Source organism: Branchiostoma belcheri, unplaced genomic scaffold (genome assembly GCF_001625305.1).
Source record: "Branchiostoma belcheri isolate BF01 breed outbred unplaced genomic scaffold, Haploidv18h27 scaffold131, whole genome shotgun sequence".
Taxonomy (NCBI): domain Eukaryota; kingdom Metazoa; phylum Chordata; class Leptocardii; order Amphioxiformes; family Branchiostomatidae; genus Branchiostoma; species Branchiostoma belcheri.
Window position 1 is genome coordinate 264,810 of NW_017802725.1, and position 15,700 is coordinate 280,509.

General features: G+C 40.0%; 2 protein-coding genes across 3 annotated transcripts; one reads left to right on the forward strand and one right to left on the reverse strand.

Moving 5' to 3' along the window:
- The first annotated feature begins 786 nt into the window (after positions 1-786).
- LOC109464096 (ras suppressor protein 1-like) lies at positions 787-8,728 on the forward strand. 2 transcript variants are annotated; one of them, XR_002139866.1, is made up of 11 exons: positions 787-988; positions 2,691-2,802; positions 3,273-3,323; positions 4,398-4,465; positions 4,676-4,728; positions 5,015-5,133; positions 5,598-5,680; positions 6,116-6,230; positions 6,887-7,019; positions 7,668-8,285; positions 8,334-8,728. XR_002139866.1 is itself a non-coding variant. In XM_019761029.1 (10 exons), exons 1-10 carry the CDS (start codon positions 965-967, stop codon positions 7,759-7,761), a joined length of 852 nt encoding a protein of 283 aa, XP_019616588.1. In that variant the 5' UTR covers positions 787-964; the 3' UTR covers positions 7,762-8,728. The 2 variants fall into 2 exon arrangements, 1 of the variants encoding a protein (XP_019616588.1); XM_019761029.1 differs by having other exon boundaries at positions 7,668-8,728.
- A 1,925-nt stretch (positions 8,729-10,653) lies between these two features.
- On the reverse strand, positions 10,654-14,329 carry LOC109464062 (hydroxysteroid 11-beta-dehydrogenase 1-like protein). The gene is made up of 6 exons (XM_019760984.1): positions 14,200-14,329; positions 13,652-13,782; positions 13,112-13,223; positions 12,534-12,731; positions 11,800-11,966; positions 10,654-11,050 (listed from the first exon to the last, which is right to left on the reverse strand). Exons 1-6 carry the CDS (start codon positions 14,279-14,281, stop codon positions 10,829-10,831), a joined length of 912 nt encoding a protein of 303 aa, XP_019616543.1. The 5' UTR covers positions 14,282-14,329; the 3' UTR covers positions 10,654-10,828.
- Positions 14,330-15,700: the final 1,371 nt, after the last annotated feature.

The following is a 15,700-nucleotide window of genomic DNA, read 5'->3' on the forward strand; positions in this document are numbered from 1 at the left end:
CTGAAAGGTTTTCAAGTTGGATATGGTATGGTATGGTATGATAGAGCCATTAGACTTTTTTATAGAACTCAAATACACAACTTGATACAGATACGTCTACATGCACAGCGGCTAATCTATTCTTTTTAAAGAAGATATAATAGTTTTGCTGAGATACAGTATAATAGTTTGTAATTGATTTAAAAAAAACACTTTTCAGACAGTGGAGTCACTTGCGCTCCGGAAGTTACTCAGCTCTGAGGCGAATACAAATAATATCTATTGACACAACAAAACTACAACTATCCGTAATAAACAAATAAGCGGATACAAATTATTTAACCTACCTAACGTTACAAGTGTATGAATAAATCAACATGTTTGAGTTTGACTGTCACTTATACTACTAGTTCTAAGGTATAAAGAAAAGTACTAGTTATGCTTTGATATATATAAAGTCTAAACCTAACCCGACTTATAAATCCAAATCCTAACCCTAGCCTGACATCGACACGGGTCAAGTCTCTGACATGACCGAACATCCGATACCGGCGTTACGTAGCGGAGATACTATCTACCACGATCAGTCTCTGACAAGCCATCGCCATTTTGTCCTTCTGCCATTTCCAGCCCCTGTTTTTCGGTACGTCAGTTTCTTAACTTTGTCTCAAAGTCCGGAATTCCTGGTCTGAAGACAACTTAAGAATTCTCTGCTGGGATTTCTGGAATTCTGCCATCTTTTTTCTGATTCAGTGATTGACACTCGTTTTCCGCATCGGCGTGACTAAGCCTGTTGTGGTTTTAAATCCAGGTGAAGCTTTATCTGCAGGATCGTCTGACAAGATACAGGAAAGACTTAACGTCTGGATGCCTTGAAGCCTGCCTTCAACATTCACCGCCATATATGGTCTCTATAGTTGCTGGTTACCTTGTTAGCTTGTATTTGAGGTGGTGAGGTACCGAAGCGGTCGACTCATCAACGATCATGCTGAATTATGGCAGTAGACTGGTAAGTTTGCGCAGAACTTGGTATATAATCACCTACGTAACTTTCAAACACACTGTGTGATATTTTCTAGATGTTTATTTGCTTCAAAGTCGACGGAATTGTGCGATGAAAGGGGAAAACAAACAGTGTGATATTTGCTGTGACAGGTGTTGTAAGAAGATGGCACGATTTCGACAAACCTAAGACACCCTATGACCTACTGGTACTCATTTAGACCCAGATATTGCTTATCACAGATCTAGAAACAGTTTTTTTTAATTCTACAATGTCTCGTGGCTAGATTGGTATTCACAATTCGTCATTATTTTCTAAACTATATAAATACGAGGTTAACTTTATCATGAAGTAAAGAAGGTTCGCTTGGGGGTCTTGGTTGAGGCAGCTAAATCCGGCAACAATCAGGTTATGACAACACACGACACCGACATCCGAGCTGGGATGACACAAGGTCACGAACAGACTATGTTCTGTCCCATATCATATTTCATAACGGTTACATTTCAAAGTCGACGAATGAAAATTAAGCTATCTGCGAAACAAAATGAACTAAGGCGAACTGTTCGCTTTTGCGCTTGTCCGGTGAATTTTTTTTTTTACAAATAACCTAACAAGTTACCTAAAAGGTAGTCAAGAGGATAAAAGTAAATAACCATTAGAAAATAGCTGTAGTTATTTATATACACGTTTTCCTGGCTTTTCTTCACTAATATTGTACCAAAATGTCTACTTTGAGTTTTAAGGATGCTTTCTTTGCAAATTTGAAATTTCCTCCTGAGATTTTGTCAGGCTGTTTTGCTCCATTGCATAGGAGTAACACACTAACATCTGTGTCCATAATATCACCATAGTCCATAATATCGCCACCTTGAGAAAAAGTGTGCTTAAACTGTTAAAGATATTTTTACTGCAATATACCCTAGGTATGTACATTTGAGGTGTGCAGGAGTGAATACCAAAAGACTGTTGCAGTAAAAATATCTTAAAGCACACTATTTCTCAAGGTGGCGATATTATGGACCCTGGTGATATTATGGACACGGATGTTATATGTTAATTGCACTTTGGTGGTAACTCAATACGTGCTTTCACTCCGTAAATAATTTAGCAGTCACTTTCATTACAAACGCGATTATAATGTAATCTCCAAACCGATCTTTTGGTGGCTGTAAGACAGTATCAAGCATGCACTATATTTGCCCCCCCCCCCTCAAAAAAAAGAGAGAGCGGTACAAAACAGAAAGACCGATAAAAATGCCTAAAACACGTAAAAGACTAAGCCTAAGCCTAAACCCTGCTCGGAGAGTAACATTAAGTTACGTACATTGTTAGTTACTTACCAAATCTGCTGAGTTTCCACTATTAATCGCTAGGATCGCTTTTATCGTAACACACCCACTGACCTCTGACCTTATGTTGGCCTTTTCACCTTCTAACCTGTGTATTAATTTCTATATCATAATATATTTGGCTATTTGTCACGAAGCAAACGTCCAGAAATGCGTCTTTTATTCCTAATATTTGAAACACATCCACATATTGTCTCTTTTTTTGGCTCTAACTTGAAAAGAACCGACAGAATTCTTCGTTTTATTTTGTCTTGCGCGGAAGGATTGGGGAAGCAAATCGCCACTTCCGGTTTTTCAAGTCTGGGCCACTTCCTTGGGAGTTTTCTCAAACTTTCACTCTCGTATTTTCCTTCAAGATGTCCAAGGCGGGCAAGAAGCAAGTCGAAGACTGCAAGGAGAGGACAGGAGGAACAGAACTCGAGCTTGTTGACAAGGGAATCTCCAATCTCCTGGACGTACCGGGTCTTTGTAAGTGTTGTTGTTCATATATGGCCCAACTATGGATGGAATGTGACTTTATTTACTGCGCGCCCCCCTCCCCATCCTGTACACTAGAAACCAAAAACATTTGTTTATTTCGATAATAAAGCTCAGTTTCACGTTTGAGAATGCAAATCTGTTGTTTGATTCGCATATTAACTCTTTTAAAAGGCTGTTTTAGTAGTTGTTTTTGACTTAACTCAGTGCCCCACCCCCTCGACCCCCTTAGGTTAATACTCTAAATCAGAACTGGGCTTAGTCATAAACAAGTTCAAGCGAAAAATAGAAGACAGTCACTTCTATGATATGTAACTCTGATTATTAAAAAGAGCACTGTGAAATGAGAATTCTGCATGTTACTATTGTAAGTGTGTGTGTGTGTGTGTGTCTGTATATACTACATTACTTGCCTTGTGTATGTCTGTCTAGATTTATAAAAATGTTCTTTTCTCCAACAGTACAATTGTCCAACCTGGTGAGATTGACAGCCAGTCACAACAAGCTCCATGGTGAGTGAGAGGTTAACATTATCAAAACATCTTTGTCCAGTTAATAAAAACTGTAAAATTGTAATGTTAGAAATTTCAAATAGGTCATAAGCAAACTGGAAGACCTTTGGTTTAGCAGACAGGTAGAGAAATAATGTACAGTATGTTTGCTGTACTGAAATTCAACAATTTTGAGAAAAAAATGTACACTAGTACTAGTGTAGCAATGAAGGTGTACAATAAATAAAACATTGGATAAAGTAATGATGTTCTGTATTGGCTCAAATACAGTCTTATATCCCTTTGTTTTGCATTTGTTTTGTGGCAGTCAGATTTACGTACCACCAATCCAACTGTAGACTGGTTCATACCCTCAGGCAATTGGACAATAGACTGAACCCCTATAGTGGCTATACTGCAGCTGTCTCTGCACCTGGTGTCATTATCTCAAATTTTACTTCCATATTTACGATATGGAACATTTTTCCCTCATGCCACATAACTAGGAACTATAAACTGACAAATTCTGACAATATAGTCCTTTTCAGCATGGTTTTACAGATGATACACTGGTTGATATATTACCTGGCATTACCTTGACACGGTGACTCAAAACATGCCAACAATGCACCGGCTATGGGTGTATTTGATTTGACCATGTTGTGGTGTAGTAATTTTGCCACTGCAAAGTTTTAAATTAAAGCTTTATTTGTACATTAGACAATATACACATTTTTCATAGAATTAAATAGCCTTGTTTATATTCATAACAAGCCCAGTGCCACCTATAGCTACTAGTATTACTAGTACATGTGTATACACATGTACATCATCATCATACAGCCTCTACCAGGCTTCAGAAGTGGTTGGAAAGAGTAGAAATTGGCCAAAATAGACAACTTGCCAGAGCGACAAACTCTACTCCTTAGTGCACTAACTCCCCTGGCAAGTTATCTGTCTGTTTGGCAAATTCCTACTCTTTCAAACTATTTCTGAAACCTGGTAGAGACTGGTTTATATCAAGCTTGTAGTTCAATGATTTGATACTTTGACACAGAACCTTAATTGAGTGAATCTTTCTTCCCTCCCCCCTAGCGGTTCCTCCCAGTATTGCACAGCTGCAGAACTTGGAGATTCTCAACCTGTTCAACAACCAGATTGAGGTCAGGAAAATTCTGGAATTTCTCACAGAAAACACTGCATGAGTTTGTAGTAAAGTTTAGAACAGAGTTGTTCTACTTAGTTTTAACGTTTAAAAGTAAGGATTTGCTTTTTCATTAGAAAAAAATGTAAATGTCACAATGGGGAATACCAGACAATTGTATATGATTTGTGTTGAATGTTACTGTAGCTTTTTGTTTTCATGTTCGCAGGAACTTCCAACGACCCTGTCTACCCTGCCTAAGCTGAAGCATCTTAACCTGGGGTGAGTAGTCAGAGAATATAACAATGATGATGAACTTTATGACATATTCTTTTTTCGTGGCCCACATGGGTCAAATGCACTAGTTTAGATAACTGAGGTACAAGGGTAGCAGGAAGTGCTACATTTCTGTGTTACATCTATATCTACAGGATCTCTTCTTTCTTTCTGATATCCTGCAAACATCTGAGAAACAATACGGGTAAATCAAACTTGTGTGGCAAATGCTATCCAAGGTATTTGAAATTAAGAGATTCATTTTTTTTTCAATCTTTTCCTGTGAGACCAGGATGAACAGGTTGAGTTCCTTGCCGCGAGGGTTTGGTTCCTTCCCGAGTCTGGAGATTCTGGACCTGACGTACAACAACCTGACTGAGAAGAGCCTGCCGGGAAACTTCTTCTACTTAGGTGAGGTCACGTGAGGTCACTTACTGTAGAATTTTTAACTGTTCGCACTACTTTTGAGTTTGTCAGCTTGTACTTTTTACATTCAATCTTCAAAGTCACCATTCTTATATAACATTTTTATATTGATTTTCTTGGAAATTTGTAAAAAAATAAAATGTAAAGGTAGTCCCATAGCCATTTTTAGGCTGTAGAGGTAGGGGGTTGTCTCTATGGTACGGTATTGGAAGTTGGAGTACATTCTTTTCCTTCCACTGCCTTTTACCTCCACAACTGAAGTCAGGTACCCATTTTACACCTAGACTGAGAAAGGCCATGTAGACTGCCTTTCCCAAGGACACAGCGTCTAGCAAACAACGCCAGGAATCGAACCTGTGCCCTTTCAGTCTTGTGCCCGCTAGCCTAGCCACAGGAAATTTGTACTTATCTTTGAAGTCATCTTATTCTTTATTGCCCTTTCTGCCCAGAATCGTTGAGAGCTCTGTACCTGGGTGACAACGACATGGAAACTCTCCCTCCACAAGTTGGTCAGCTCATGAAGCTACAGATCGTGAGTATTACAGGCATAACTAGGCATTGAAGAGTTATATCAATAAATAGATGAAGAGTTCAGACTACCAGGAAGTATTTTGGGTATTGCTCACCTTCAAATTCACAGAAGAGGTTTTGGGACCTGTGGAGCGGATTATATGATGTAACTTGATCAGGTATTTCAACACTTCATGAAGGCAAAAGTAGTTGAGAGATGAAACTGTACCTCTGGCATGTTATCTACTACATGTATGTCTATTTGGTGGCCAATTTCTACTCTTTCCAGCCACCTCTGAAGCCTGGTAGAGCTAACACCTTTTTCCATCTAATAGTACAGTAGACATGTGTATCCAAATATATGGTACATTAATGATTAGTTTGACTTCCCTTGTTCTGTTTGTTTGTTTGTTTGTTTGTTTGTTATAATGTATATGTCTGTTTGTATATGCTGTAGCTTGTTCTGAGAGACAACGACCTGATTGCCCTGCCCATGGAGGTTGGGAACCTGGAGAGGCTGAAGGAGCTGCACATCCAGGGCAACAGGCTCACTGTACTTCCACCTGAACTCGGTAGGGGGCAGCTCTATACCATAGCAATATTCTAGCTGCTGCCGCCACTGCGTACCTGCAACGTTGGTGTGTTATGCTGAAATGGCATTTATACCAGCTATGCAGATACAGATACAGAAGCTGTGTGTGTTATGCCAAAGGGTGGTTATACCAGTAGAGATACAGAATATTCAGCAAGTTTGAACTGTACTGTCTACATGTAACACAACAAGTTGGACTTACCCCAATTTTCCAATTGTGAATCTTTGTATTGCTTGAACATACTGTAATTCCTGTTTTTTTCACTGTACTGTTATGTTCACGGTTTTCACTGTCACTTCTGTACCGTGAACTTTTCTGCACTTTCTTTTTCCTGCACCCGTCACCACCGTGAACATATAGTTCTGTGAACATGTCCACTTTTTCTCAGACCGTGAACTTTTGCTACCGTGAACATTAAGTGAATTACAGTATTGCAAACAGTCTAGCCATTGAACTCACATGGCCGTAATGCATAAAACGTCTCTTGTGAACAGAAAAATATTTATAGAGAAGTACTCTCTCTCTCTCTTGGTTTGGCATTGTGTCCGAAGATTACTACAAACAAAACAAAACGATCCCAATGATCAGAGTTCCAGTAACCTCTAACCTGTGACCTCTAACCTGTGACCTTACAGGAAAGCTTGACCTGTCGGGGCCTAAGATGGTGTTTAAGGGGGATAACAACCCGTGGGTGGCCCCGATCGCGGACCAGCTGCAGGTGGGAGTGTCTCACCTGCTGGAGTACCTCAGGTCCGACACCTACAAGTAGTAAGTGTTTCTTTTTGTTACTGGTACAACCAAGTGGGTAGAGTGCTTGCCTTGCATTCAGGTAGTTTGTGAGTTCAATCCCCAGCCAAGTCATACCAAAGACAGAGTACATAGCACTCAGCATTTGAGAAAAAGTATAGGAGTAGAATATAGGAGTTTAACACACATGCACCACTACCAGTGGACTAGCTCCCTGCTGTAGTGATTGCACCTACAAGTAGTAAGTGGCTCTTTCTTCCTCACATTTTATCTGATCACCTGTCGTTAAGGGGGCACACCCCAGTTGATTTTGGGTTGCCATGTGAGGCTGCACACCTTCAAGTCTAGCAACCAGGGAATAATTCAAAATATGTGTTTATGGGATGGAAGGATATCCATTTAGTTACAAAACTAAGATTTGTTTCTTCAACCTCTTAAATTTTGGCAAAATCAACAGAAAACCCATTATTTCCATGCCAAAATTATGCACGAAATTAGGAATTTTCATGTAGATTAATCACATGAATAAAAGTTCTGGCAGAAATGTTGGCAGATAGACACAAACCTTGAGTACAGTACTCTAGTCAATTATCAAGAAAATCCTAGTACTGTGATATTTTTAATCCCTACTGGGGTGGACTATTTTGTGTCTGTCTCTGTTACCCCCAGCCTGTACGGGCGTCACATCCAGGCCGGGGCCCAGCCGCCGCCCAAAACCACTGACAAGTCCAAGAAGATCAGCAGAAAGGCCAAGGGGAAGTAAAGCTGGTCGTCATGGAGACCAAACTGCCCAGTAAACAAACTCCTGGAAACTATGTAAAACACCATATTTGGAAAAGTCTAATGTCAGTTTCTTTTCCATGATTTATTTTACTGTTTTATGTTTCTTGGACACCAGACTACTTTACCTTAATTATGAAACACAGTTTTAAGAGAAATGTGGAGTGAAAGTTAAATTTTGGGTGTTTTTATTTCCAGGAGGATCCTTTAAGACAATTAAACTTTGATGGAGACTTTCTCTCCAAAACTACATTTGTACTGTCTACAAACATAACTGTGGAATCATTGAAATGGGAAAAATCATATCCACACAGCTTCCACATATGGTAAAAGTGGAAGGAGTGAAAATATTGTTTTAGCCTTCTGATCAGTTAAAACACTCCCAAGAAGGGATCGTCCGTCATTTCAATGGTTTTACAAACTGATATCTCTAAGAAGGGATCGTGCGTCATTTCAAAGGTTTTACAAACTGATATCTCTAAGAAGGGATCGTGCGTCATTTCAAAGGTTTTACAAAATGATATCTCTAAGAAGGGATCGTGCGTCATTTCAAAGGTTTTACAAACTGATATCTCCAAGACTCAGGTTATGGGATCCATCTCGCTCAGTAACTTGAACTACAATTATGGTATTTTTTAAAGCATTTTCTTACTTAGAGTATTTGAAAGGGAATCTACTACTAGTATTGTAAGGTGACTAGTTTGATACTTTTTGTCTGCAAGCTAGATAAGATGGACTAAAAGCCAATTTTGATAGTATTTTTTTTCTGGTGAAGATACGTGTATATCTTGTAGATTTAATAAACTTTAAGGTTACTTTTGGATGCTATGGCTTTCGTAGCTTTTCAAAGCAGTCAGCTACAATTTTGACTAACACTCGGTATACTCGTATTTTGTAAGTTGCATGTGCATTGCGCTGATGAATTATTATGTCTATATATTTATCCTTAGGCCACACCAATTTAATATCTTGGTTAACAGATTTTTCTAGAAAAATAATGGAGCGGGCGGGCGAAAAAAAATAAAACAGGCCCAGGCATCCTATTATGGCCCAAAATGGTACGATAGGAGCCATGAAGTCAACACACCAGGCAGGTTCAAAATTTAAACAATGAATTTTGAACTTGTAATGATACCATTGCATTGAAAGATGGAATAACTGTAACAACTAGGATGAAAAGGACGGTTTTCAACTGTTCAGGGCAAAATATTAGCATTTTGCAGTTGATTCTGAATTTTTATTTTTATTTGCAAATCAGAAAAAAAATGAAGCGGGCGAATCCGTTAACCAAGAAATTAAATTGGTGTGGCCTTAGCTATTTATTCATCTCACATTAGTTGAATGTAATGCTTTTGTGAGGCTTGTCGGCATACATGTATGTTGGTGTGTTTGTACTGTAGTAGCTATGGTAAACATCATTTAACATATCCAGCTTGTTCCACTACATTGGCAAGTTTTGGATAGTCTTTTTAACAAGCTGAGAGTGTCAAAGTTGACTGTATTTACTATAATAACTGCACATATATGTCAACCATGCATTTATGATATTTTCTGTCATTGTCAGTATAAACCCTTTTTTATACTGTCAAATTTTAGTCAGAATACAGTAATCTTCCAGTGTGAGTCTGTATATGCTTCTTCAGATGCCCCAGCTGATTGAACTGCCTGCTGCACTCCTTACACCTAAAGGGTGGACACATGTGGACTCCCCTGTGTGAGTCCGCATGAGTTTCTTCAGATTATCCAGCTGACTGAACTGTCTGCTGTACATCTCTAGGGTTTCTGTCCTCTGGTAGATCGCACAGAAGAATCCTTCTCTGCCTTGCATTTGTGATTATTTTGGTTATAAGGTTTGTTCAATTATTACTGGTAGAGCAAAGACAGTAAGGGAGGGCCTGGTTGTGCAGTTATTAGAGAAAGTACAAGTCAGGAAACAGCTGGATATGTTTGAATGATATCAACTGAGGTGAGCTGGGTAGGGGATAATTTTCAAGCAGATGTCTCGGTGGCCGCAAAAGACTGTATCAAATTGGTCAGGCAGTATCCTTTAGCCAGACAGTTGGGTGGCAAATATACAATGTGCATGTACTGCCTGGCCAATTTGATACTGTCTTTTGTGGCCACCAAAAGATCTGCTTGTAGACTAGAATTGTAGGTAGGAGAGCCATACATAGGTGCAATATGTATTGTGATACAAAGGGGTAGTCTTTTAAGACTACATGGTGTGATCTAGTAGGAACATTTGGTGCTACAGTATGTAGATTGTACGTACACCTACATGTCTTTACCACATTGTGGTTAATACACCATCGACAAATCCACTGTAATATCCATGTGCACCTACAGTGTAGTAGAGTTAAACGTCCACACAACTTTAACCTAGCAGTGCTTTTCCCCAAAAAAGCGTTGGCATCTATTTTTGTACCAGCATTTAAAACTTGTGTCTAACATTAAGTACACTGGCAGCTTCATAATAAAAAGGTGGAAGATGGAGTGGTCTTCTGTTTTGTGTTTTTGTTTTATTTTCTGTTTATGTTCAATTGCTAGTGATATTCACAACGTTTGCCATATACACATGCAATACAAAGATTCAAAAGAAAACACTCAAGCAACTGAATAGATCTTGACAACTGTCAGACATTTCAGGTAGCACTCACTACTTTCATCAGTGACCAACAAAATCTGTAGTTGAACAGTCACTGATACAAAGAAGTGAATGCTACTTTTAAAAAATTAACAGTTTTCAAAACCTATCCAGTTGTTTGACTAACTTTTTTCTCATGTATCTCATTACCTGGGTGTCTAACCTTCCTGGATGCAATACAAACTTTAAGATTGTAGAGTAAAATGTCATTGCTTATCCTCAGTGAAAAGTGGGGATCTATCTTTCAGTGGTGGAAAAACGCTCCTCGCTGCATAGTCCATGAATTCTACTTGAAATGTCTGACAGTTTTCAAAATCTATCCAGTTGCTTGAGTAACTTTTCTTGTGTATGTCATTACCTGGTTGTTAAACCTTCATCGATAATACATCAATAAAACATCATTGCTTTAATCCTCAGTAAAAAGTGGAGATCTGTCTTTCAATGGCGGAAACACACTTCTTGCTGCATAGTCCATGAGCCCAGGTACTAGAGGTCTGAGTTTGGTGGCGAACCACGCGTCCCTCCAGGGGTAGTAGATTTCTCGTTGCCGGGTGGCGCCCCCCTTGATGATAGCCATGGCACAGTCGGAGGGAGGAGACGGTTTGTAGTCCTTACTCATCTGAAAGGTCTGGAACGGAAATAGACAAATGGGAAACAATTGGGTAATTCGCCAAAAAGCAGTTACTCAAGCAACTGGATATGATTTTGAAAACGTCAGACGTTTCAGCTAGTATCCACTAGCTTTCGTCAGTGACTGAGACCTTGTCTTGATCTTGTCTTATCTTCTCTTGACTTGTCTGACTTTTGTTCCATTTTCGACTTCCAAAAATTTGTCTTCACTTTATTTGCATATCAATCAATAGTTTGTGCTTATAAACCTGCATTTCCCCTCTGGTCCCTCACTCACTGACGAAAGCTAGTGGATACTAGCTGAAACGTCTGACGTTTTCAAAATCATATCCAGTTGCTTGAGTAACTGCTTTTGGCGTATCGTATTACCTGGATGTCTAACCTTCATCGACGTAATACTCATCGGTAGTGAGCGGTAAGGCTATCAGGCACGAGACCGAGAGGTCGCAGGTTCGATTCCTGGCATTACGTTGTGTCTTTTGAAAAGGCACTTTTCTTGATTTTCATCACTCCACCCTGGTGTAAAAAAATGAGGTAAAAGGTGGTGAAAGGAGGGGAAAGGGCCCTAACTTCCAAAACCATACCCTAGACACAGTGGATTAACAACCCACTGCCCCTACGGCTTGAAAATGGCTATGGGACAACAGCCTTACCATTTTGCCTACCAGAAGACCTGATCTTTTAGCATTCTCTGGCATTTTCTCTGGCTTCTTTGGCTCAACATTACTAGTACATTGTATGACTTACCTCTTGGAAGTACTGGGCTGGTTCTGTGTCGATGAAGCCAATGACACAGTACGTCACGGACACGTTAATGTCCTGCATTACCAACTCCTGCCGCAAGGAGGCGAAAAACCCGTCCAGACCAAACTTGGTGGCCGCGTAGAAACTGGTGAAGGGATTCCCGATCTTTCCTGTGGAGAAAACAGCAAAAAACTACTTAGTGTATAGAAAGGTAACATTTGCAAATCAGATGCATAATGTTATCTTCACAAGGGGATGGTCTAGTCTAATAAACTAAAAGCTCACGTACAGTGCTTATTCTTAGTCATTATACAATGTACATTCATATTGTACATGGAGACCAGCCCCTCCAAGTCTGTCCTGCCACTTGCTACATAATGTAATTCAACACCACAGGGTGTCTGCTACAGCACCAGTTACCATGGTGACAGCTGTCTATTACAGGCCACTGAACTTATATTGTTTGGAGAAGAAGAAACAGAGCAAAACAAAATTCCCTTCTGCAAACATTATACTCTAAAGCAGAGATGAATAACTGCATTGTTTAATCCCACATCCCACAATTTACCAAACGTTGTGAGAAAACAATGGATGGTTAGATGGATTGAGGGAAAGAGGTATGAATGGAGTAAGGGATGGGTGAATCGATGGATGGAGATGCAAAGAGAGATGGCAGATTGTTCTAGCTTTCTCAAACAAATTTGCATCAGCATAACTTTTCTACATTTCCCACATACCTGCGATTGACCCAACGACCACCAGGCTGCCGTTGGTCCTGTGTAAGAGCGGCAGAGCCAGTGATGCCAGCCGGATGTAGCTGTAGTAGTTGATCACCACATGGTCGTGGAGGAACTCCATGTCACCGTCCCATAGGAAAGCCTTCTTGCCCTTATAGCTGGTGCCTACATGGTTTAGGACTAGGTAGTCCAGACCTCCTGCACAAGCAAAAAAAGATGCTCTTGTCACAAAAAGGGTTACTATAACTTGAAAGGTAACATTTGTAAAGGAAATACATAATGTTTACACATCATATGGTAAACATGAGCTTAACAAATCATTGCTCTGTTTATTTTTACTCAAACACATACATATATTCATATATGTATGGTGACCAGCCCCTTTAATTACTTAGTAACTCTGTCCTGCTACATTAAGTAATCCAACACCACAGGGTGTCTGCTACAGCACCAGTTACCATGGTGACAACCTTCTGGTCCAGGTCACTGGCCTTAAGTGTTTGGAGAAGAAGAACAAAAACAATTAACAGGCCATACATTTATACTAGTATACATGTATATGTAAGATATTTGCTAACCAAATTTTTCCTTGGCAGTTTGGATGGTTCTCTCACAGTCCTCTGCTTTCCCCATGTCTCCTGCTACATAGATGGCCTCCTGGGCTCCCAGGTCCTTCATCTTAGCTACTACCTGGACAACAACAGAATGGACCAAAAACAATGTCTCAATTTTCCATGAACAATTTCATCAGGTTGGTGAAAGATTGAATAGCAAAGTTCTTTATTCACAACCACCTGTTTTACAAGAGCTAAAGTTTCAATGACATTCTGTCATCTTCATTTATCAGTCATCAGGGCAATTATTACTGTGCATCTAGGTCCTGCAACTTGCTACATATGTAACCCAACAGCACAGGGTGTCTGCTACTGTCAGCACCAGTTACCATGGTGACAGACATCTGGCCCAGGTCATTGACCTAATTTGTTCCCAGAAAGTGGAAGAAACAAAGCACAAACAACTTTTGTGCAGCTAAACATAATCATACATAACCCGGTGTTACTTATACACTATATTTTGATTTATTATTATTTATATTTATCATTATTCATTATTATTACCTCCTTCAGTCGTCCCTCCCTCCTGGCAGTGATGAGTACTCTGGCGCCTAGCCTGGCGTAGTGGTACGCCATCTGTTCGCCGATACCGGTACTGCAGCCGGTCACCACCACTCGAGCTCCCCTCAGGGATTCTACATAGTCACGTTATAAACGTTTCATACGATCATTCTACAGTTACATGGAATTTAAACTTAATAGTTTGTGTACTTCACCAGGGTTGCATAATTTGAGAGTCACGCCCCCCCCCCCAAAAAAATACTGTAAGATATACACTTAACGTTTAGTACATGTATAAAATGTATCCGACACACATACATGTTGTCGTTACATGTACAAGCATTTACGTTAGCGTTTGCAACCATAGTAACGCTTTCTAAGCCTAAACCTTTCAACCTTACTAAGTACGACGCTCACTGCTGTGGTGTATCATGTCACATGTTTATATAGCGTATCGTTCATTGACTCCCTCCCCTTCCGATCCGACGATAGCAAACAAGGATCAATTCATTGCTATTTTGACACATGCTTGAGACGTTAGCGGGACTCACCTGGATCAAAAGCGGGTTCATACCAGACGTACCCCACCAGTACGGCCAACAGAAGAGCCAGAGTCCAGCCTAGCTTCCCCATACCTGAATTGTTTTCTCGGCAGTGTGGTGGCTGAGCAGAAAGCGAGGACGCCTGTGTCAGAGTACAAATGTTGTGGCAAAGTCCGCACGATCGCGCATCTTTTGTTTGTCTGAACTTTCAACTTTGGCCCACTGACACTGTGCCCAAAATTCAGCGCGTGCGCGTGCTCGCTCTGTTCTTAATTCACGCAACGTTCTTTTATACGTCCATAGCCATACACATTATTTTTACACACTTAAAAGCCATTAAGGCATATGCGCATAGACATCTAAGCCGTATATATTATTTTAACTTCAAGTATGAAGTTTAAAGTCGGCGATTTCGTCGTTTTTACCAAGTAGGGCGTACAGTTCATTGTATTGATCATTTGTAAAGCAGTTTTGTTAATTTTATGCAATTATACTCATACCCCGCGTATAAAAGCTGTTAGTAATGTCATTCTTCCAAAGAGTCCATAATATTTGCGTGAAACTGCCGGAAAATACCCGGTTAATTATTGGCCGCGGCAAGCAGACTCTCATGCATGGCCATGAATTATGTAAGCCGGTGTCGGAGAAAGTCTGGCTAATTTTGACAATGTTGCCAGCTACATAAAGAGCCTTGTAGAGGATACGTTTCATTACAACGGTTGTTGTCTGTTGTTGGCCAACATTTAAAGCCTAAGTTACTTTGGTCTCAGAGGAATGAGTGAGCCGGACAATATCGTGATCGACGGTGCGTAACGCATCAGCTGAGAATCGTGCTTAAATACGGCTTCCATAGTACGGATCCGGTTTCATATGTTTAAACTCAGGGAACAGAACTGGTAACCTCCTTTGTAAAATAAAGTAAAAACGTTTGGCGCCCCTACCACGTTTCACAGTGGTTTGTTCCATACTTTATTGTTACCTGCCATCCCATAATAACACAGGGGTCTGTGATTGGTGCGGTTTGTTCAGCAAGGCTGACGTATCTTATCCAAGTTTAGTTCTTCATATACAATTATACGCGGGCTGAATTTAGCAAGGGTTAAAGAAGAGTGCCGGGTAAATAATGATTTTATAAAACTTCCGCCGTCAAAACGATGATGATGATGGACCAATCAGAATGACCGTAACAAGTGTCAGTATTCAGAATTTAGACTTTGACCTTAACTAAATACGCTGTCGTGTTTGATTTCGCCCTGATGGAAACCTCCTGAAAAAAATTTGTTCGTACTAAAAAAGGTAAGCTAAGCTCAGCTATCGGCTGATCATCAGCTTACAGTATATGCATGAAATGGTGTTAGATCTTATAGAGATTCGTGTCCAATGCAATGTAACATTAACAATGCTCAAGCTTTTCCTTACATCGTTATCATATTATGTTCAAACTTGATCAACTGAGTTCCACAAGGTTTTTCGTTTTTTTTTTACTGTTTCACTAGAATGTATTTCTGTT